Genomic DNA, 24,177 nt, shown 5'->3' with positions numbered 1-24,177 from the left:
ACTCAGTCTCCAAAAGTTAGATAGGGCTAAAAACGGCCTCGCCTACTCCCTATATATGGGAACAAAAAGACGTTAGCTGATTTTTTTATATACTAAATAAATGAAAATTTATTGAAATTAATTTCATATTAATTTGCAAATTCTATTTTATGGGGATGCTGAAATATAACTTTGAAGAAAGGTGCCTCTTACTCATGGGGAGAAACTGTACACACACATACTCAAATATACTTAATTGCATAAAGTTCTTAGTCTTTTATAAACCTTATTTAAAATGAACAAAGTTTGCAAAATTATAGATTTTGAAAAAAATAGCAGTCTCAAAAAGTGAAATGAATCGATTCAGCATTCCTTACTTCTAACACAAAAAGAAACTGTAATTATAAATTGTGAAATAAATTGACCTACAAATTTAAATATTAATGATAGAATGCAGAAAAAAATTATTTATGTTTATATAAAATTATTCCAATTAATTTATATTATTCCATAACCAATATCATTATAATAAAAAAGATCTCTCTTAACACATTAAATAAACTATTGTAAATATGTAAGTGAAGAAAAATGTAAAATACCTTATCACGGTTTTTCATTAAACTTGGTCTGAAAATTTTCTTCAAAGAATAAGTAACAGTGTAATTGTAATTATGAGAAAAGTGCAAGAAACAAATAAAAAAAAAATGTATCAGAAATAGTATTGGCCAGAAACCCATACCTATGAAAAATATTGCATTTTTTCAATAACATCTTTCAAGATGTTCATGCAATACCAGACTGGTTGGTCGAGTGGTTAGCATATCCGCTTTCCAGCCAAAAGGCTGCATTTCGAATCCTGCAGTGGGCATGGATGTTTGTGATTATCTGTGAAAATACTAGTGGCGGTGGTGGTGGTGGTGGTGCTGGTGAATGGCGATGGTAGTTGGTGTTAATCACAAATTAAGCAATCACATCAATCAATTAAATAACAACGGAAAGCTGTAGAGCAGGTGCCCACCCTCGAAGAGACTTTGGACTTCCTGGAGGAATAATAAAAAATCAGCTAACGCGTTTTATTCCCTAATAGGGAGTAGGCCGGGCCTTTATACCCTATCTAATATTTGGAGACTGAGTGGGCAGTTCAATCTCCACCGGTAGCCAATCAGAGATATCTGACTCATGTCAATCACTAATTATAGGCGGGTGCTGATGAAGAGACCAGCAGCCAAGTGCTGACATCTCTTGGTGCCTAACCCTAACAGGATATGTTATTGTCCGAAATAATGTACTACGGTCGATTTTCTTGAGTTTACGGGACGAAAATCCCGAGTTTCTGGGAGGAAAAACCCGCTTGCCCATGACAGAAATCAACTAACTCGGGAATCGGTCGAAGATCGGCTTAGAAAAAGTTCCTCCAGTCAGTGACTAGACTTAAACCTAGGTCTATCTTCGAGCGGCCAAGCGCAAGTCTTCACAGTGGAAGTGACGCAAGCGCCACTTCCACTGTGCTGCATAGGCCTTTCCTGGAGGAGTCACATAATAATAACTTTTTAGAAATAATTTTATTATTATTCGTGAATCCTCCAAGTAGTCGGAAGACTCACCGCGGGAGGACACCTACTGTACAACTCTTCATCTCGAACACTACACCGTACCTCTACTACCAAGTATCTACATTGACGCCATCTACCGATTATCACCACAAATAATCTTTTTTTTTGCCTGTAAATTGCGTGTGTTCTTAAGGGCCGATTTGTCTGTATGTGGGATGAAAAACCCGAGTTTCCAGGAGAAAAAACCCTGCTACCTCCGTATGAGATCGGCTAACTCACCTGCGATTGAAAAATCCATATGAAGATTCCTCCCGTCAGGACGAGAATTGAACGTAGGCCTTTTCAAATCGAATGGCGCAACATACTGTCGTTCTTCCAATTGCGCTGCAGAGGCGTATATTTTTCGTGCTTTTTTTCGGCTTCATTGAGAACGATATTAACAATTAAGCGCGTCTACAGGCTAATTGCGTTTGGAAAAGAACTGAGCTTGACTGTCTTCGTGACGAGAGGATTCTTTACATGGCTTTTTTTTTTTTTTTTTTTTTTTTTTTTTAGCTGAAGCTGAGTTAGCAAATCTGATACAGACTTAGTAGGAGTTTTCTTCCCGAATACATGGAACTCCGCTATGAGAACACGAGCAGTTTACAGACAAAACGTAGTGTTGGTGGTGGTGGTAGTAGGCAGGAGATGGAATTGTGTGTTGATGGTAGTGGTGTCACATAATAATAGTAACTGTGATAATCTGACTTATAGATTTATAGAAGACGTAATACAGACACACCCAAAGAAATATATTCGCCGTGCCCTTCCATATCTGGGATTTCTTTCTTTCCTTTTTTTTTTTTGTTGTTGTTTTGTTTTGTTTTTTGAAGTCAAAGTCACACGAATCCATCAGCATGTTTCATGTAGGTAACAGTAGTAAATCAGAAGAGTGGGATATTACTATATAGTGTATATGGTTGATTTTTGTTAGTGCGTAAAGCAATGATACTGTTTATAAGCAGGTGGTTTCAAGATTTTTGAACTCTAATTAATTTCGCATATACATAAGCTCTAAGTTCTTAAGAAGGGCAGTTACGAAGGGGAAACTAATTTTGATTTCTGAAAATTTTGAAGGTGATAGGGCAATTTTAAGCTCATATTGAATTTAGCACATTGAAATTAATCAGGCTCACTTGCAGTCCAAAAGAAAAAATAAAATAGTTTTTACTTTCTTACAAATGAATAGGATCTTGGAGATAAGCTGGGAATTTAGGCTGGTTTCAGAAGTACTAGTCAGATATTGCTAAGATTTGACAATTCAGTGCTGCGAAGATGGCGTTGAGTTTCCATGTGGTATGCCAATGTATTCAGCTTTCGTGAAATTGTAATACACGTGTTTGTCAGTTGTTTATTTATAATATAATATATATATTTCAATACAATAATAACACACGAAAGGTACTCGCAAAAATGCAAATACAGCTACAGAGCTTTATTACTGAAAAGTAGCAACTATATTAATGAGCGAAAATAACATCGATTTGAGTGAATTTTTAGTTCACACTTGCGTCAATTCCGTGGTGGACAATGCTTATATTTCGTTCTTTGGGGCACTTAAGAAAGGTTAGAAATCATTAACTGTTTTTTGTTTTACTAATATTTATTAGCAGAGCATGTGTGTTCCTTAATACCATTTCATATTATTTCTATGGAACTTTGGAGATATCACTAGAGCAGACTACGCTCGAATATTTGTCAACAACTGTCAGGTCAGGTGGATGTAACTTCCCATTTCGTTCTGTTCTCTGATCATTAACACTGTTTCAGCTGTTTTTTTTTTTTAAATCTTTTTCTTTCTTTTTTAGCTTTATTGATCTGGTCTTTATCCATTCAATGGTGACCTGTAATTTTTATTTCGTATATTCTTGATACTTGCTTTCAGAATTCTTTGTTTTTAAATAGACTAACAAAAGAATGTATTTCTTTCCATGTCCTTAAAACTTTTATTCCCATTGTTTGTATTCTACTTTTATCTATGTTAGTCTTAATGATGCTGTTACATAAGAGAAAATGTAAAAAAAAAAAAATCGATTAAGATATTTTGGGACAATAAAAGAGCCTGAATATTATTATTATTATGTGACACCTCCAGGGAATCCCAAGACTCATCGAGGGAGGGTACCCACTCCACAACTCTCCATCTCCACCACTCAAATCCAGTAACTTCCACTGACCATAACTACGCCAATGCCATTACCGCTGACCACCACCCCTAGTATTTCCACAGACGATCACAAACATCCATGCCCACGGCGGGATTCGAACCTGCAGCCTTTTGGCTGGAGAGCTGATATGCTAAGCACTTGGCCAACCAGGCTGGAATAGATGTCATTTGATCCAAAACTAAAAGAAAAGAATGATAAATGTCCATTATTATTTTATAAACCCTTAGTAAAACAATGTCTCTGAAAGTTCAAAAATTTACAGTTATTTACAAAGTGACCAAGAACTTACAGTGACAATCTTTAGCATGTGGTGTTTGTTGTCATTTCCATCCATAAAAGGCTGGAAACTTATAGTACATTTGTGTAGAGTTTGATAACTTCAAAATCCTGCTTTCTTAAGACTGAATGTGGTACTGTTTCAAGCAAATTCAGGCCTCCAGTATGTAGTGTGATGGTTTCACACCTGATATGAAAAATATCTTCTACTTAAGAATCCAGACAGCCATGCTACAGTGGGATTTAAATTCATAAGCTGTTGATTAGAGAGAAAAGATGCTATCCATTATGCCAAACAACCTCCAAAACTAAAAGAAAAGCATAATAAATATCCATTATTATTTTATAAACCATTAGCAAAACAAACATATCTTTGATAGTTCGAAAATTTAGAAAGTGACCAAGAACAGTAACAGAAATCCATAAAAGGCTGGAAATGACAACAAACATCACATGCTAATGTGATGTTTGTTGTCATTTCCAGCCTTTTATGGATCTATAGAAATGCAGTTGTTTTATAAAGGGACGAATGACTTGACTGGGAACAAGGAAAATATAAGATTGGATATCAGAAGGTTGTTGAGAAGGATAAAAAATAGCGTAATATGAAAACAGGTCAATGTGTTGCCCAGGTATGTCAGTGATAAGATGAGGCAGAGAGCAAAGATTGTGAATGATATGGGAGCAGAAATGTGCAAGGAGAAAGGAGAGTACAGTTTGTTAATGTGTGGAATGAGTTTGAAGAACGAATTGAACTGTATAATGGACCGCATTTCAATGGTTTTGGTGTGACTTATTTGTAGAGACTTCTAGAAGTGCAGAGAATGAATCTGATCAAGTAAGAAAGAAGAGGAAGAAGAGATTGAAGTGGTGCTTATGAATGAAGAAATGGATAGCATCAGTGTAGAGAATGAAAGAACAAATGGTGAAGACAAACAAGGAAATAGGGAGACTCAGGATGGACAGGGGAACACAGCATGAGAAGGGCTGAAACTCCAAGAGGATGTTAATGAGTGTGTGTAGGCAAAAAAAAAAGGGAAGAGGTTTTTCCAGGTCATCTGGGATCTAGAGAAAACAGTTTAATTTGAAGAAGGTTATGAGGTGAATGAGGAGAAGTCACATCTAATAAGTGCTATCAGTGAAACTTGTTATAGATTCAGGAATGAGCTGTTATTATTATTATTATTATTTCACACCTCCAGGGAGTCCAAGGACTCATCGAGGGAGGACGCCTGCTCTACAATTCCGTCTCCATCATTCAATCACCAACTGACCACAATTGCACCAGTGCCATCTACTGCCGACCACCACTGGTATTTCCACAGACAATCGCAAACATCCATGCCCACAGTGGGATTCGAACCCGCAGCCTTTTTGGGTGGAGAGCGGATACGCTATCCACTCGGCCAACCAGGCTGGCATAGAGGCATATTATGTTTGTATACAAATGCTAGAAGTATAAGAAGCAAGGAAAATGAAATAGTAGCATTGAGTTTGTTCACCCAAAAATCGTTGGAATAATTGAAACATGGTTGGATGAGGATGACATTCTGACAGGAATAGAGAAGGAAGGATATGATGTATTTTGTGAAGATAGGAAGGATAAAAAGGGAGGTGGAGTGCTATTCATGATAGAAAAAGAGCTATGTCCATATAAGGTAGAGATACAAGAGGGAAATAATGGCAGTGATTCATCATGTTGGAGGTTTAATGGAATATTTTCAGCACTGGGAAAGGATTAAAACTAATTTTAATGCTTCCAGTATTTCGTTTCAGTTGCTGAGACATCTTCAGGGATTACAAATGACTTTTGTAACAACACACTCAAATACAATACAGTATTAAGTGAAACACGTGGGTGACTCTTAAAGTCTTATCTAGGTGGTGCACCCTCTATGGGCATTCGTAGGTAGCCCAGGATGTAACTTGAGATTCCTGATAATTAACATTTCCCAAATTTTGGGAAGTTTGTGGCAGTGGTTTTCAAGCAGTATGGTCTGAAATAGATGTGAATAGAATGAAATACTTATTCAGATGTTATAAATATTCCTTTAATGTGCAAATAATAAAAAATAATAAAAGGGTGATCATTATGTATGATTTTAATTAAGGAATGAGGAATTCGGTGGAAAGGAGATCAGTGCTGCTTGGGTGATATTCAGGAACTGTCTAGTAGAAGGAGTGTTTAAATGTATTCCAAGCGTCAAAAGAGTAAGCATGCAATTCAGAGGAAAAAGGCATTATGGAGGCAACTAAGATGAGTGGTAATAATAAATTCCATGAGCATTACGAAGAACAGGCAAGGTGGGTGATTTGGTTGGTAAGGGTAGCAAAAGTGCAGTATGAGTGTCAGTTAGGTAATGAAGCCCAAAAAAAAAATCCTAGTGAATTCTTTTGATATGTAGCCAGCAAAAAAAAAAAAAAAAAAAGAATGATTATGGAAGGATGATGTTGATTGGAGAAAATGGTATCAGAACAACTGCTGTAGATGATATAGTTGAAATATTTAATGAACTGTTCATAAAAGGATTTCATTCTTGTGAATGACATCATGGAAAGTTTGAGAGTAGTGGATGATGATGAGGAGGAGAAACTGACTGTGGGCAGGAGGTATATGGGGAATTGAGCAAACCTTATGCTAATAAGACTGTTGAACTTGATGATATCACCACATATTTTGAAGGAATATACTATGGAGTTGATATACCTTGGAATATTTGTTTAATATGAGTTTTGCACTGGGTCAAGTTCCAGAGGAGTGGAAGGAAGGAAGGAAGCCAAGATTGTGCAAACTCATAAGGGAGGTGACAGAACTCAAGCATCAAATTATAGGCATATCTATGTGTCAGTTGTTGTGGTTAAAGTGTTGGAGAGGCTTGTGAGAATCAGAATTGGTTTGATAACAGTGGTATATTCTCTGATGGATATCATGGATTTGCTAAAGGGAGTTCATGTTTTAGTAATCTACTTACTTATAATAAGATGATGGCTTCCTTTTGGACAAATATTATTGCATAATAAGTTGATGGTCAAACTAGAGCAGATGGAGTTGGATATTAGACTACCACATTGGATTGGAGAGTGGCTATCTGATAAGTATCAGCAAGTTTTGTATGGGGGAACAATATTCTAGAAGAGGAAAGTAACTAGTGGCATGCCTCAGGAGTCTGTTTTAGGGCCATTCCTGTTTCACTTGCATGTTAATGATACTGGGAAAGATTTGGATGGGGATATTCATTTGTTTACAGATGATGCAAAGTTGGGATGAAATGAGGAGTAGAACAGATGTTCTGGCCTTATAAGTAGACTTTAATAGATTGAGTGAATGTTGCAAAATGTGAGGTTTTAAAATTTGTGAAACAAAGATAGGATGTAGAATTTATGCTTGGTGGGGATATATTGTTGGAGGTGGAGAAAATAAGATCTTTTTGGTGATGGTGGATAAGGATCTAAAATTTTGAGGACAACACAACAAATTCTGGGAATGATGTAGAGCAGTGTTTCCCAAACTGTGGGCCGCGTTCCCCTTGGGGGGCCGTAGGTTTTGTTGAGGGGGGCCGTGAAATAATGAAAACAAATTTAAAATGTTTTAAGACTAAGTAGATTTTTTTATCTTAAAAGAAACGTATTTAATTTTTATTATTTATTATTTCTTTTTTGTTATTTTTTATATTTTAATAGAAAAAATCCCACATTGGTGTTGGTTCACAAATTTTGCTTCCTGCGTATTTCGGCGCTTAATGAATATTAGTAAAGATATACTTATTCATAGCAGTTTCATTTCAAAGCAGAAATCTAGGAATTTCAGTTTCAAATATTTCACCTGATATTGACTTTTTGTGCAGCAGTATTGAAACCTATCCATCACATTAAATTGTTATTAAACTTCTTTTATATTTTTAATTCTTTCTTTATTACTAATCATTTTACGTTTCACGTGCTTGTATTGCAAATGTGCAATAACGATATATCTATCTATCTATATAAAAATATGAGATAATGTGCCATGTCAAATGTGTATATAAGATGTTAAAAATGTAGTATTTGCATTTGATTTTTGCAATATTCGCTGTTGTATTGTATGTTTTGTATTGAATATGTATGTGTTGTATGTTTTGTATTGATTATAAATACAATAAATATTATAATAATATATATCTATATTATGATTTTTTTTTCGAGGGGGGCCGTGAAATATTTACATTTTTCCAAAGTGGGCCCTGACATCCAGAAGTTTGGGAAGCACTGATGTAGAGGACACTGACTTGTAGAAGGAAGTAAGGAGATTCTGGTTCCATTGTATAAGGCCTCAATTAGGTCCCATATAGAGTACTGTGCATAGATTTGGTTACCAGGTTTTCAAAAGGATGAAGAGATATTGGATAAGGTCCAGAGGCAGTTGACTAAGATAGTTTCTGATCTCTTGGAATCTTGAAGATGAAGAAAAGTTGAGAAGATGCAATTTGGAGTCTAGTGGATAGAAGGAACAGGGGTGATTATATGGTTGTGAAGCTCATAGCCACTCGGCTAACTGCACGGACAGTGAAAATATTAAAATTATAAAATAACTTCATCTTATCGACAAGTTATCAAATGTGACCTGGAATCCACCAAATCCAGACTTGTATGTTGGACTGCCAAAACAGTGCAAAAGAATGGTGTATAGAAGAAGAAGAGATACATCTATGATTTATACAGACCATTTAATGAGCCAAACATTATTTAAGTACAATGTGCATGGATAATAATAGAACAGTTAATGTGATGTTCAGCAGCAGTAGGAGCTGGGAATAAAAAAAGGAAGATTGGAAGACCTAAATTGAAATGGGAAGAGCGTGATCCAGGATATTAAGGCTTTGGTATTAAGAAATTGGAGGAATTTAGCAATTGCAAGGAATGTTGGCAGAAGTTTCAGAAGGCCAGAGCTCGCATGGCTATAGAGCCAATAATGATGTTGATGATAATTCTGCATATAGTCTTCCATTTTGATACAGTTTCATAGAGCTTTTAGATAGATTACATGACATGCATCCTTTGGTTGAAAATTACCTGGATGTGATTCTCATTATTGATATGAGAACATGTCTTCTGAATAAAAGGCTTTTTAACCAAACTTTGTTTTCTTGTCTTACATAGAAATATTGTTTTTCCTCCATGTAAGTTAATACAACTTACATGGAGGAAATCCATGTAAGTTGTATCCCACAAACATGTAATTTTATCCCACAAACATGCTATAATATTTTTTCATGAGATTGATGATGTTAGTATATGCATTTCTTATGTTCTTCAAGGTGAATAATTTTACCATCTGTCCACAGAGCTAAATTGCAGGTGCAAGGCACCTCATTCATTCCTGGATGCTTCAAGGATGGAGAATTTTCATACATTTTGGAGTGTTGTGCTGAAGAATGGAAGTTGAACACATCCAGGAATGTATGAAGTGCCTTATACCTGCACCTTATCTTATGGACAGGAAGACTCCTAAACATTCACTTTGAAGAACATAAGAAATACATATGCTGATATCATTGGGCAAGTCAGAAGTGGCACTCTATATATTTTTATTTCATGGGCATCTCCATGGAGTCAAATACTTATTGTGGGAAACTCTGTAATTGTTAGATATATGAAGAAGCAAAGGCTTCAATTGTTCGCTACAAACTTGATATTAACTAGGTCTACCTGCTCACTGATGAGACCTCAATAAAGGTTGAAACCCATCTGGGTAGTGACCTTCTCTCATAATGTAGAACAGTAATACAGCTCCTAGGAGCTAAGTTCACATTATGGGTAAATATCAAGAATAGTGATCGGATCTTGCTCCACCTTTGACATGAGTTGCCTCAGCTTGCACTACCTTAAGGGTCATTTGCTGCAGTATCCAGGTATTTGCTTACGCTTGGAATCGCCGAACTTTATAGTTTCTACTATATTTGTCATGAAACTCTTTGAGTTTCTTATTCGGCTAAGAAACGATATGGGATGTAATATCCTTAACTTAAACAAATCTGTAATTGTTGTTTGCACAATACCTGTCATACCTCTCAGTGAATATTCACTGAAGAAGCACTCGCAACTATTTCTGACAACCCCATTTCACTCATTTACCATCTTCCAAACAAAAAATCTAGTCCTAGTCTAGCATATACATTATATAAAATAATGTATATGCTTCCAACTTATCCCCTCTTATTCACCCATCAGCTATTTTCAAAGTCCTCAGACCTTTTGTCTGCTCCATAGACCTGTCACATTCTTGGTCACTTGCTTAGAATCCTCTCCACTAGTTCATTCCTACGGAATCCAGGTGACAAGATCCGTGTGCAGCAGTCCAGATGTGGCCTTATTAAAGGCCTTGTAAAGAGGAGTGATAACCTCCTTATCCTTGCTTGTCAGTATGTTCTTCTACAGCCATGTAAATAGATATACTATTTTGACCACCTTTCAATATGTACTCTAAACTTCACCTCCCTGTGGACAGAGTGTTGAATCCCTTGACTCATCGGTTTACTGCAGTTCAATTCCATCAATATAGTACACAGCTTGTGATTTCTTCATCCAAAAGTGCATGACCTTACTCTTGGCCATGCTAAACTGGTAATCATTTATTTTTGCCCATACTGCCAGTCTATGTAAGTTAGCCTAAAGGATATCTACATCATCTTCATTGATTATCACTTTTCCAAGCTTTTCATCATCACTAAAGAATTGAATATTTCCTCTTTAAATCATTTCCTATAAGCAGGAGACCAAGTACTGAGCCTAGCGATACGTCACTTGAACTCAACTTCCCATATACCATTCTCTGATAAATTAAAGATGCCAAGAAATAATATTCTTAGTTTAATCCTTTATCCAAGTGTAAGCAAACAATGTTTGCATGTGACATATCTTCACAACTGGTCTACTTGTATATAGGCTGATGATTTCATATTAATTGGCTTAGCATCCCATAATGCAAAGCACACTCTTTCATTGTGTGCATAATGGGAAGGGCCACTACCCAGATTGGTTTCAACCTTTATTCAGGGTATGTTTAAGTCCGGGGATACCTCTGCAAAAACTCCAAGTAATATGAAAGATCACTCTAAATCTCACTGAGTGACCCTAAAGGATCATTGTTAAGCTCATTACTCCTGACCTGAATCACATCAGGATAGGAAACTCAGCAGTGGTTCCGCCTAGTGGAACCACTGCAGCAAGTAGAACCTCTCTACTCCCCAGAAAGTAAGCAAACCCAGTGAAGAGCATTAATAAATGTCATTAGTGAGAGCTAGACCCTGAAGAGATACTAAGGTTGAGGTAATGCAGAAATCATATTTCCCATATACAAGAAGTCAAAAGAGCTAGTTGTTGAAAGTTTTTTTTTTTTTCACTTGGTTATACTATAAATTAAAGATGCCAAGAAATTATATTCTTGATTTAATCCTTTATCCAAGTGTAAGCAAACAATGTTTGCACAGTTAAAGAATTAAACTAAGAATATAATTTCTTGACATCTTTAATTTATAGTGTAACCAAGTCAAAAAAACTTTCAATCTATTCTTTGATATCTGTTCATCAGCCATCTTCAAATACCAGCTTCATATCCACCCACTATGCTCAATTTATGCAAAACAGGGTTGAATTCCATGTGGAATCCTGTTGAGTGCTTTACATAATCCAGCAGTATCACCTGAGTAGCCATTTCTTTAATTCAGATCAGTTCCCAAGTTTTTACAAAAATCCATGTTGTCATAAAGTATCATACTCCAGTCCAACAAATCCTGAATTCTGTCTGTTATTAACTTCTCTAATAATTTAACCACCACTTTAGATACTGAATGGCCTATTATTTGCCACTTGTCCTGGGTTTTCCTTTATGCAGTGGAACTATTTTATTTTCTTTCCACTCCCTTGACACCTTCCCAAGAACTGCTTCAAATTAAGCAGAGGAGGTGCCAATTCCCTTGCATGTTCTCATAATACACAGGGTGATATGCCATCTAACCCTATGGCTCCTGTTTGCATTAAGGTTTTGCAATATCTTAAGCACTTCTAATTCATCTGTCCCTCTTCATCCATCAGTCAGTGTCACATCCAGTACTGGAATATCTTCATCTGAATGGTGTACACTTGCAAAATTGATCATGTACTTACTCAACTATCTCATTTGCTTCTGTTATTTAATTCCCACTAGGACTCATTAAAGTCATCCTTCTATATTCATTCTTCCTTTTACTTGCCACATAGTGAAAAAACTGATATTTTCTTTGTCCTCAGCTTCCTCTTATAATCAGTTTTGTCTTCCTTACCATATTGGTTACCCTTTAACCAATATGGTAAGGATATGGTAAGGATTTGCCTGTGTACTGTACTCCTCATGAGGTTGCTCATCATCTTTTTCTTTATATTTTTTCCATGCAACATCTGCTTATTGATAGTCCATCCATCTGACTCCTACCTGATTTGTTCTTCAGACTGGGTATATAGTTTACCACTCTTTGCAAATACCCCTTGGCATGGGGTATCGCATGCACTGCCAACATCTCTTCCCTCCAAATTCTTATGTCATAGCACTGCTTTCATAATCACCTTAATTCTACATACCCCTTCTTAACAGAAAATTCTGCATGTATGGCAGTGTCCTAGGTCAAGACCACATGATCATGCAAGTGGAGGGAGTAGGGCTAGATTGGTTACACTAAGTTTTCTGATGCTATAACCAAATCTACTTCCAAACCTTCTATCCCCTCCATTACATGTTGTCTTAGGTAATTATCTTTTATCCATTATCCAGTTACCTTAATCCATTACACGTCTCAGGTAATTATCTTTTATCCATTATTGAATTACCTTTTATCCATTACTTGTTGTCTCAGGTAATTATCTTTTATCAGGTGTATAAATTCTACCCCCCCCATTGTCCATTTCTTACAGTTTGTGTCCCCATATTGAATTCTCCTTCATATAGGATTTATTTAATCCTGTATTATTATTATTGTTATTTATTTATTATTATGACAACCTCCATGGAGTTGGCAAATCCATTGTGGTGATTCACTTAACTAGCAATGTATGTTAACTTAAATCTTCAACTCATTTATACTTTCAGAATTAAGATATTAAAAGTTTTTTCACTTTCTTATACTATATATTAAAGATGGATGCCAAGAAATTATATTCTTGGTTTCATCCTTTATTCAAGTGTAAGCAAACAAAGTTCATGTGAAGTAATTTCACGACTGGGCTACTTTTATATAGAGGCTAATGATTTCACATCAGTTGCCCCTTAGTAGTCCATAATGCCAGGCACATTAACATAATTCTGGCATTACATTCCACTCACCATCTAAAAAAAAAAAAAAATTCTCACATCCCTCTATCAACTTCCAGAGATGGCTTGTTTCTCACCTTCCATTCCTTTTTTTCAATACTTCTCTCTGTATTAATCCATTGAATTCCTCTCACTAAAACACTGGCATTGCCTCTCTAATGAATTCTGCAACTTGTTTTTTAAAACAAATTATATCAACAAATTGATGGAAAAGCCATGGACAATCCTATTTTCTCTGCAATTTGTATTCACTCAACCTCTTCTCATAACTAACATTCCAGAGTCGTTATATTTTTTCTACTTACATAAGTAGATAATGTGGACCCCCCCTACAAAAAAAAAAAAAAAAAAAAAAAGAGATAGAGAATATATTTATGGCAAAGACTAATTTTCCATAAGAGTTAATATAATCATGGTTTGAGACTGTGATGCAGGAGGTGACTCTTATACCATTGGAAAACATGTTAAATATTCTATATAAAGTCCATTTAATATAATTTCAAGGAATGTAATGCAAATATGTTTGATAGTTTGACCTATGGAAAAGCATACGTAAAGAACCATTAAAATTATTGCTAGTTTAGTGTTATTTGGAAAATGAAAGAGAAGCAAAAAAATCAAGTGCATTAGACACTATCATCCCATTATCATCCACCATAACAGGATGCTGGAGACCAGAAAGCTCTAGTTGAAGGTTTATTAGGCTCTTTACTCATGAGAACTAAGCTTTGGAGATTTTTTGGCTAAAAAGATCTGTGTATGCAATTAGTTGATGCTCCATAATCTCCATAGTATTATTTCTTTATGGGCATTTTATTTTGGACTGCCTCAACATTATCCTAACCTCATAATCATTAGCATTTTTAAGAACAGCATGAATGTTATCTCTGACATATGAAGGACATGGGAGAAAGTCACTTTCTTGCTCATTACTTTGCTCATGCTTAATATCTATTTTAATATCCATTTCGGCAAAAAAATTAATAAATAAAATAAAATAAAAATAAATTGCTATAAATCCAAGCAAAACTGCAGTGGTTTTCAACTTACAGCAGAAACAAAGAAACTGTATTATTAGATTCAGAGAGAAGTGGAGGTGTGTAGTGAAAATACTTTGTCATGCATTGACTGAAAAAGGTAAACCACATAAATATGGGGACTTGTTTTTGTGTGTGTGTGTGTGTGTGTGTGTGTGTGTGTGTGTGTGTGTGTGTGTGTGTGTTTCTTCAGTTTCTAGGCCATGAAAGTGCTTGTTTAATCTTGAAGATATTATTGTTAATGAAGCTCTTTCCTAGCTTCAGAAAGTATAAAATATGACTTTTCATGCTGTCATGATTTTAAAACCAATGTCATTCTAATAACTGGTAATTAGCTTACGGAATTAATAACGCATATAAAGGATATTAATTAAAGGCAACTTTAATGAATAACTTCATTAAATATCCTTTAAATTAATATCCTTTATATGCTTTGTTAATTTCATAAGCTAATTACCAGTTATGTATGACCAACGTATAATCCTTGCTACTAGAATTCATTCTAATAGTTGTCACATACCTTGCATTCAGCCATTGAGAATGCCATGACAGAATGTTGATTAATTGCAGCATTCTACAAAATTATTCATAACTTATTTTAACAACACCAAACGAACTATTTTATAAAAAAGATGTTTATTGACTAACTGATATTTCCTGAATTTCAAATCATTATCTTCAGAGAATAAAACAGCATGTTATAGTTTATACACGACAATGAGTAAGTGAAATAATTCAAATTGTAATGGACAAAAGATCTAAAGTCCTAATTTGGGGCTCTCTAATGTTGTAAAAAAAAAAGAAGTGTTTCAGCTTTGTAGGAGTTCATTTCAGACAAATTATGGAGACTACAATTGTGTTAGACGTAATTATTTTGATTTCCCGACATTTCAACCTTCATATTAAGGTCATAATCTTCAGTTTACACTTGTATATACGTGTATACTCCAGATGAACGTCAGGAAATTAAAATTATTTCTAACATGGTTGTAGTTTCCATAATTTGTCTGAAATGAATGCCGATCACTGTGTAACACTAAAGAAAAGCTATGTTGGAGTTGATCTTAAGATAATAGTGTCCCAAATTTTTGGCAAATTAACGCAGCTTCTCCTATGTTCAGGAGAAGCTGCGTGCGTGCATGCGCTTTCTCTAAATGGAAAAAGATAGTGATCCATTTGAAAAGCAGGTGACTAATGTGTCAAATAAAGCAAATGGTTATTTAGATTCTTTTTCTACTGTGAAGTGAATTTTGGGGGTGTCGGCTGTTTAGGTGGGGGAGGGGTAAACCCATAGCAGTACCATTAATCTGATGGTAGATTTTTCTTCCTGATGATGTGTTTTCCATTTGGCCCCATGGATAGGATGACACTTTGGATGCTTTTGTCATCTACCTAAGCAGCCAATATCTGAAAATAAACTTTGTAAACTTTGTTTGCATTTGGATATACTTTCTTGTATATTTAATTTAGGCTGTATTTAAAACAGATTTTCTTTTTGTCATTTTCTTTTCCCTTATTTTTTGCATTTTAGTAGTGGTTCAGAATTTTTTTGTACAAACATTCAACATTGAATATGGACAAATGCATGGTAAGATTTAGCTGTGGAAAGTCCTTTGCATGCAAACAATCTATTAACTTTGTCACTATCTAACCTTCTATATGAAATAACTTGAGAATGGATGAATTGATTCTAATTATAATTTGATGTTTTAGACTTTGAAGGGAAGATTGCCAAGAAGTGTTAATTTTTATCAGAATTGTAAAATACAATTCTGATAAAAATTAACACTTCTTGGTATAATAACTACTGCTTTAGCCAAAGATCAGAATACATTTTTCACCATACCAGTAATATTATTGATTAATATCCTCAGGATATTAATCATGACCATTGAGCATTAATCTTGCACTTCTTGCCTTTTATTTATAAAGTCTTTAATAATGTATCTTAATATTTTGAATGTACCTGCTGTGTTATTTTATAGACACATTTACTGACTTGCTTAATTTTCTAATTATGAATATTTTTTCTTTTTAAATATTTACTTCCAGAAATATTTCTATTTGTTTTACTTTTCATTCAAGTGTAATTCTAAATATTTGTTATCTTTTTTATTTATAGGCTGGCCTTTCTCTCCAGTTTGTGAGATACCGTCATTCAACACCTTTAAACACTCTTATAATGTTTGTACCACAACAGGAAGCCTGGGTGGTAGAAAGAATGGGAAGATTTTATCGAATCCTACAACCAGTATGTATTTAGTTAATATTAAGTTTAATATGTTTTTAATCACATATACATCAGTTTGACTAAATTTTTCAATCTTAGAAACAGGTTTTATTGTCATTCTCTTCCATCTTTGATTATTATTATTATTATTATTCCTGACACCTCCAAGGAGTCCAAAGACTCATCGCAGGAGGACACCTACCACTGTCTCAACTGATACAACTGTCTCACCCACTACACCGAACCTCTACTATGAATCGTCTCAATCAACGCCATCTACCTCCCACCTCCACCACCACCACCACAACTGGTATTCTATGTCTGTAAATTGCATGTGTTCTGAAGTGCCAATTTGTCTGTATGTGGGATGAAAAACCCGAGTTTCTGGGAGAAAAAACCCTGCTACCTCTGTATGAGATCGGCTAACTCACCTTTGATTGAAATCGTCCAGATAAAGATTCTTCCCGTCGTGACGAGAATCGAGCTTAGGTCTATTCCAGTCGAAGGGTGCAATGCACCGTCATTCTTCCAATTGTGCTATGGAGGCGCTTATTTAGTAACAAATAATCATGAGGACTTTTTTTCAGGAATATTTCATGTTTTGTTTGCATGGTATTTACTTTTGCATGCATGCAAACTAGGAAATGTGTAATTTCGAGTGCCATTTCCAATTTCTTGATTCAGTTTTTGGTATCTCCACAAGTCTGGTTCCACTGATGAGACTTCATCAATACATTTCATGTTATCATTATTGTCTCAAGATCCCCATGCAATCCAAGACTCATCACAGGAGGTCTCTTTGTCATACACACATCTCATCATACTGTGCTTCAAACACCTTCATCCCAACTCATTCAACCTAGCCATTGATGCAATTCTCTACAGACACTACACTTTCAGGCAATACATTCCAAACATTCACAACTCACTATTCAAATCTTCTTGTAAGGTCTCAACATCTGCTCTTCTCCTCATGGTTCTTCCCAACTCTGCATCATCTGCAAACAACTGAATATCCTCATTCAAATCCTCCCCAATATCATTAATGTGAAGGTTAAACTACAGTTATAATAAATTTAGTTTAATCCTTTATCCAAGTGTGAGCATACAAAGTTTGTGCCTGAAAATATCTTCAGGACTGGGATAAGGTAGTACAACACCGGGAAACTCATAGCAAAGGTGGACCAAGCCAACATCATTCCTATCTCAGTATCTCCCATAATGCAAAACACATCTCCTTGCAGATATGTATAATGTTATACATTAAGGGAAGGGCCACTACCCAGATTAGTTTTGACCTTTATTGAGGTCTCTTCGGTGGGAGCCAGGCCCAGAAGTGGAGATACCAGGCAGAGGCATTAGCGAGGTCATCTTTACCTATAGGAGTTGTCAAAAGGTGTGTGCTACCTTTTTATTAAATTATTCTGGGTTGAAAAATAAACTTTCAACATCTTTCTCTAAATCCAGAGTAATTTAATAAAAAGGTGGCACACCTTTTGGCAACTCCTATAGGTAAAGATGACATTGCTAATGCTTCTGCCTGGTATCTCTACTTCTGGGCCTGGTTCCCACTGAAAAGATCTCAATAAAGGTCGAAACTAGTCTGGGTAGTGGCCCTTCCCTTAGTGGATAACATTATACCTATCCGCAAGGAGATGTGTTTTGCATTATGGGTGATACTGAGATAGGAGCGATGTTGGCTTGGTCTCCACCTTTGCTACGAGTTTCCCGGTGTTGTACTACCTTACCCCAGTCCTGAAGATATTTTCAGGTGCAAACTTTGTTTGCTCACACTTGGATAAAGGATTGAACTAAATTTGTTATTGTCTAACCAAGTGAAAAATAAACTTTCAAATCTTGCTACAGTTAATGTAATTTTTTATAGTTATTTCTGATGTTCATTTGGCAAAAATAGCAAGAAAATAATCAGGTTAACTTTCTTTTGAAAAAAACGAAAGAAACAAACAACGTTTTAAATAACATTTCATTCTAAAATTATCACTGAGTGAAAAAGAAAATACTACATAGTTTTTTTTATTATTATTATCTGATATTTTCTTGTAGTATAAAGAAGAAATCACTGCACATTTGAAAAATACATTTACTGCTAGTTTAGCTATGTGGTAGTTTTGAAGTAACTATACTTTTACTACTATTTCACACTAAAATCTATGAACATTCTCCCAGAGTGATGTATGTTTTAACAATTATATAGTGAACAGTTTTGAAAATATTTGAAATATATACAGGATGAATAGGTAGATACTCCCCTCCCAAAAAAAAAGTTGAATGTTTATGTAACACATTTGCACTATAAAAAAAATTCAAATTAAGGCAATAATCATTAAATATTATTGCTTTAATTCTTTTGTCAAAATGGTAAAATAAAATAATAGATTTTGAATACTGTCACTGCAAACTTTGCAAACCGGTAGAGAATTGAACATAGTAGTTTTTTTTTATTTTATAATTCAGTTCCAAGAGCAAAGAGAGAGGGAGTGGTGATGCAATTGGAAATCTTCAAAATTAGCATAAATTTTGAATCAGTCTTTATCAGATATGTTTCATATATTTTCACTATATCTGAAGTGGTTAAGCACTGGATATTATAGGAATATTCATTCTACAAAAAAAAGCGAAAAAAATTATAACTACAAAAAGAGGAAATATGAAACAAAAGTTTCATATTTACTTTGATAAATGTTATTCTAAAAAATTATAAATTTTAACATAATGATTTTCAAAGCAGGCATTTTCAAATGCTTGCTTTCACTACAGCTGTATAACTGAGAGGAGGCTTCCTCCACATAGCCTTTAAAGGAATGCGGAGAACCGACCAGGGCTTCTGACCTAATGTCCAATCCTCACCTTCTCGTGGTGCACTCTGTTGGGTATCTACTTTGATACTGAACGAACGAGGATGGGCTGGCAATTTGGGATTTAGCCGACCAAATTGTATTCTTATTGGTTAAACTAAAATAAAAAAATGATGGTATGACATCACAAAATTTCATGCCGGCTAGGGCGTCGCCCGGTTAAACAAGGCCCCCGTTGTTTTCGCCAGGGAACCAGGGCGAACAGCGAAAAGTCAGCTACTGGAACAAATCTGAAAACAAACCCCAACAGAACATCACCAGAGTTAAAGATCGGTACTATCAACATAAGAAGCCTGAATGGCAAAGAAATGGAGCTAGCTGAGGAATTAGATAAGTACCAGATTGACATAATAGGGGTGACTGAAACAAAAAAGACCAAAACTGGTGAGATCTTTCTGAGCAATAAATACAAAATGTTATATTCAGGCAATGACAATGAAGGAAAAGAAGGAGTAGCCATAATATTCAACACAAAATACGAGGCTAATCTTCTTGAATGGCAGTCAGTCTCAAGTAGAGTAATGTGGGCAAATATGAGAATGGAGAACTGGACAATGAGACTTATTTGTGCCTATGGTCCCACAGAAGGTTCTACTAAGGTAGAAGTGGAGGAATTTTTTGAGGCTTTAGAAAAAGCAACTGACACAATGAAAAAGGAAAAGTTGGTCCTTGTTGGGGATCTAAATAGCAGAGTAGGAAATGATTGTGAGACATACAAAAATATTTTGAGAAAATTTGGAGAAAAGAGCAAAGCTAATAATAATGGCAAATATCTGTTGGATTTCTGCTCAGGATATGGACTGGTTATTACTAACACCATGTTCCAACATAAAAATGTGCACAAATTCACATGGAGAGAAGAGGCTAGGAATAAGAAAAGTCTCATTGACTATGTTATTGTTGATAGTGATGTTTTCTCCCTGGTGCAGGACACCAGAGTGTACAGAGGATTTGAAATTGGAAGTGATCACTATTTAGTCTTGAGCAGGATAAAATTGAATTTCATATTGAAAAGAATAACATGTAAGAAAGTTTTAAAGCGAATAAAAGGTGAGCAGCTCTCAGATGTGAACTGTAGACTAAAATACAGAAAGATTATTGAAAAGAAAATGAAAGAGTTTGAGAACAGGAATCAAACCTTGGACATTCATTGGCAAACTCTGAAGAAAACATTGATTGATTCTGCCAGAGAGGCATGTGGTGAGGTTGTGTGCAACGATAAAAAAATCAGAACTCCCTGGTGGACACAGGAAGTTAAAGAGGCAGTGAAGGAAAAGAAGAAAGCATATCAAAAGTTCCTGGCAAATAAGTCAGCTTTTACTCTCACAGAATACAGAGACAAATGTAAGAAAGCTAAACAGTGTGTAAAACTAGCTAAACAAAAGTCATGGGAGGACTTTGGCAAGAATATAGAAAATAAATATCAAGAAGGTGGCAAAATATTCTGGAGGTTGTTGAAGAAGCTTAAGAATGGAGGAAAGAGTGCTATAAAAGGAATTAGAGATGATAAAGGTGACATGAAAATGGGAGAAAAAGATATCCTTGAAGTATGGAGTAATTACTTTGAAAAACTGCTAAATGAAACAAGCAGTGATGACAGCACAGTGGTAAAAAACACTGACCAGGCATGCAGTCAGGAATACATATTCATACTTGAAGTAGAAAAAGCCATCAAAGGCTTGAAATGTGGAAAGGCAGCAGGAGTAGATGATATTCGACCAGAAATGCTGAAGTATGGTGGTATAAGAGTCTTACAGTGGTTGCACTGCATAGTTCAGAAAGCCTGGACAGAGGGATGAATTCCCGATGATTGGAGTAGAGCTCTCATAGTACCCATATATAAAAAGGGAAATAAAACTGAATGTGAGAATTACAGAGGTATTTCCCTACTGAGTGTTCCTGGCAAGATCTATGCAAGTATACTTGAGAAACGGTTGAGAAGAATTGTGGAAGTAAAGCTTGGTGAAGAACAAGCTGGATTCAGGCCAATTAGAGGCTTTCAGGATCAGATCTTCACTTTACGACAAATAGTCGAGAATGCATGGGAATATAACAAAGATCTGTATTTAAGTTTTGTCGATTTGGAAAAGGCATATGACAAGGTGCCAAGAGAGAAGCTATTCAATACGCTGCAGTTATATATATATGGGGCATTATATCGCAATACTTAGTCTTTATGTGAGTTGTAAGTCAGCAGTTAGAATTGAAGGAAGTAAAGGAAGATGGTTTAATGTTAAATCTGGTGTGAGACAAGGATGTACATTATCCCCTCTGTTATTCATTATCTATATGGATCACATTATGAAGGAAAGTAGTATTAAACCTGATATCAAAATTGGAGATGTTAATTGGCTAAACAAATTAGCTAAACAAACGTTATGAGAAGCTTTTGGTATTTAATATCAGGAAGGTGATACTGAAGGCTTTGAAAAAAAGCTCAGAAATGCAGGAAAGAGTACTGTAAAAGGAATTAGAGATAATAAAGGAGACATAAAAACTGAAGATAAAGATATTTTTGATGTATGGAGTAATTACTTTGAAAGATAGCTAAATGAAATGAGCATTGACAGCATGGTGGTAGAAGACACTCAACAGGAATGCCATGTGGAATATATATATATATATCTCTACTACTTGAAGTTGAAAAAACTATCACAAATCTGAAATGTGGGAAGGCATCTGGAGTAGATGATATTTGACCAGAAATGATAATTTATGGAGGTATAAAAGTTTTACAGTGGCTACACTACATAATTCAGGAGGACTGGACAGAAGGACGAATTCCAGATGATTGGAGTAGAGTGGTCATAGTACCCATCTATAAATAAAGGGAATAAAGCTGAATGTGAAAATTACAGAGGAATTTCCCTATTTAGTCTTCCTGGTAAGATTTATGCACGTATTCTTAAGAAATGGCTAAGAAAATTTCTGGTGGAGAAGAACAAGCTAGGTTCAGGTCAAACACAGATTGTCTGGATCAGATTTTCACTTGAAGACAAATAGTTGAGAAATCATGGGAATATAACAAGGATATACTTAAGTTTTGTAGATCTGGAAAAGGCTTATGACAAGGTACCAAGAGGAAAGCTGTTCAAAATGCTCCTGTTATGTTGTGTAAATGGGACATTATATTAAGCAATACATAGTCTCTATTTGAGTTGTAAATTAGTAGTAAGAATTGAAGGAGATGCAGGAAGATGGTTTGATGTTAAGTCAAGTGTGCAACAAGGGTGGACATTATCTCCATTGTTATTCATCATCTATATTGATCACATTATGAAGGAATGCATTATTAAACCTGATATCACGATTGGAGATGTTGGTCTCAGCTCTTAATGTTATATAGACGATGTTATACTCCTAAATAAATCCAGGACAAATCTGCAGGGTTCTCTGACCAAATTGAATAATGCTGTAATAAATTTGGTATGAAAATCATCATTAAAAAGACAAAGACAATGAAAATAGGCAGAAACATTGAAAACATTAACTGCATTCTGAATGGAGAACCTATAGAACAAGTAAAATATTTCAGCTATTTAAGCACAATTTTTAATGAAGATGGCAAATTAAATTTGGAAGCAGACAGCAGAATTAACACAGCTGGTAGGTAGAAAGTCAAGTGAATAAATTTATATGAAATAAGAGGGAGAGAGAGATTATTCAGATTAAACTAGCTGAATAGAAGACAGTGTTCAATCCAATTTTAACTTATAGATCAGAGAGTCGGGTTAGAAATAAAACTCTTGATCAAAGACTGTAGGCCACAGATATAAGAGTCCTGAGAAAGATTATGGGACTGAACAGATGGCATCAGTGGCAATATTACATTGTTAGCATTCTGGAATGTGTTAGCAGAGCTAATATTAGATGGTATGCCTACCTAAACAGAATGGGAGAATAAAGATTAGCTAAACAAGTGTTCTTTGCCAAGATGGCAGGAAAAAGACCCAGACCATGATGTAGGTGGATTAATACAGTAAAAAGTGCTTTAGAAGACAGAAATATAATATCTGATAATATTGGAATATTTATAGATAACAGTCTAATGTGGTGGAAAATTGTTGATGGGATGTTTGTAATTATGTAACTTTTCATGTAGTACTATCATAAGATCCTGTACACCCTTTGAGTGTATATGTCCGAAATTTGATGATGATGAAAAAGAATATACAGTCATGGGCTCACCACTATTCCTCCCCCCCCCCCCACAATCTCCAATTGCTAACTTTTATGGAAGCTTTTGAACAATGTGCTGTAGATTCCTTTACTTTAAAACATACAATTTGGCTTAGATACATTGATGATAGTTTTGTTATCTGGCCACATTGCTGCCAAGCTTTAAACCCATTCCTTAGCTACAAATATCATGAATGCATACACTTTACCATTGAAATTGAAAGTTAAATTTCACTTCATTTCCTCGATACACTGGTCACACATCTTTCCTTAGCAGTCCATCCTTTACTGTCTTACCACATGCCTATGCATGTTGTCCAATACATCTATGCTAACTCTTACCGCCACCACCACCACCCTGAACAAAAACTTGGAGTAATTAACATCCTCAAAAACAGAGCTACTATAACATTTTGCTTTAGTGAGCAAACTCTTAAGCAAGAATTACAAATTATTAGCAGCATGTTTTTATAAACAATGGCTATAGCAAAATTACCATCAATAAAATTTTTGATTTTATT

The 24,177-nt window shown here is 35.2% G+C and overlaps 1 protein-coding gene across 1 annotated transcript in view; it reads left to right on the top strand.

Moving 5' to 3' along the window:
* Positions 1-2,857: 2,857 nt before the first annotated feature.
* Positions 2,858-24,177, top strand: part of Stoml2 (stomatin like 2) — a 154,744-nt gene continuing 133,424 nt past the window's right edge. Inside the window, exons 1-2 of the mRNA XM_090401638.1 lie at positions 2,858-3,137; positions 16,494-16,622. Coding sequence (XP_090257764.1) covers positions 3,102-3,137; positions 16,494-16,622 — 165 coding nt within the window. The 5' untranslated portion in view covers positions 2,858-3,101. The remainder of the gene's footprint in view (positions 3,138-16,493; positions 16,623-24,177) is intronic.

Source organism: Typopeltis vanoorti, chromosome 12 (assembly GCF_054136105.1).
Source record: "Typopeltis vanoorti isolate ZY-2024b chromosome 12, IOZ_Tvanoo_1.0, whole genome shotgun sequence".
Classification (NCBI taxonomy): Eukaryota; Metazoa; Arthropoda; class Arachnida; order Uropygi; family Thelyphonidae; genus Typopeltis; species Typopeltis vanoorti.
This window is presented reverse-complemented; position numbering and strand designations above follow the sequence as displayed.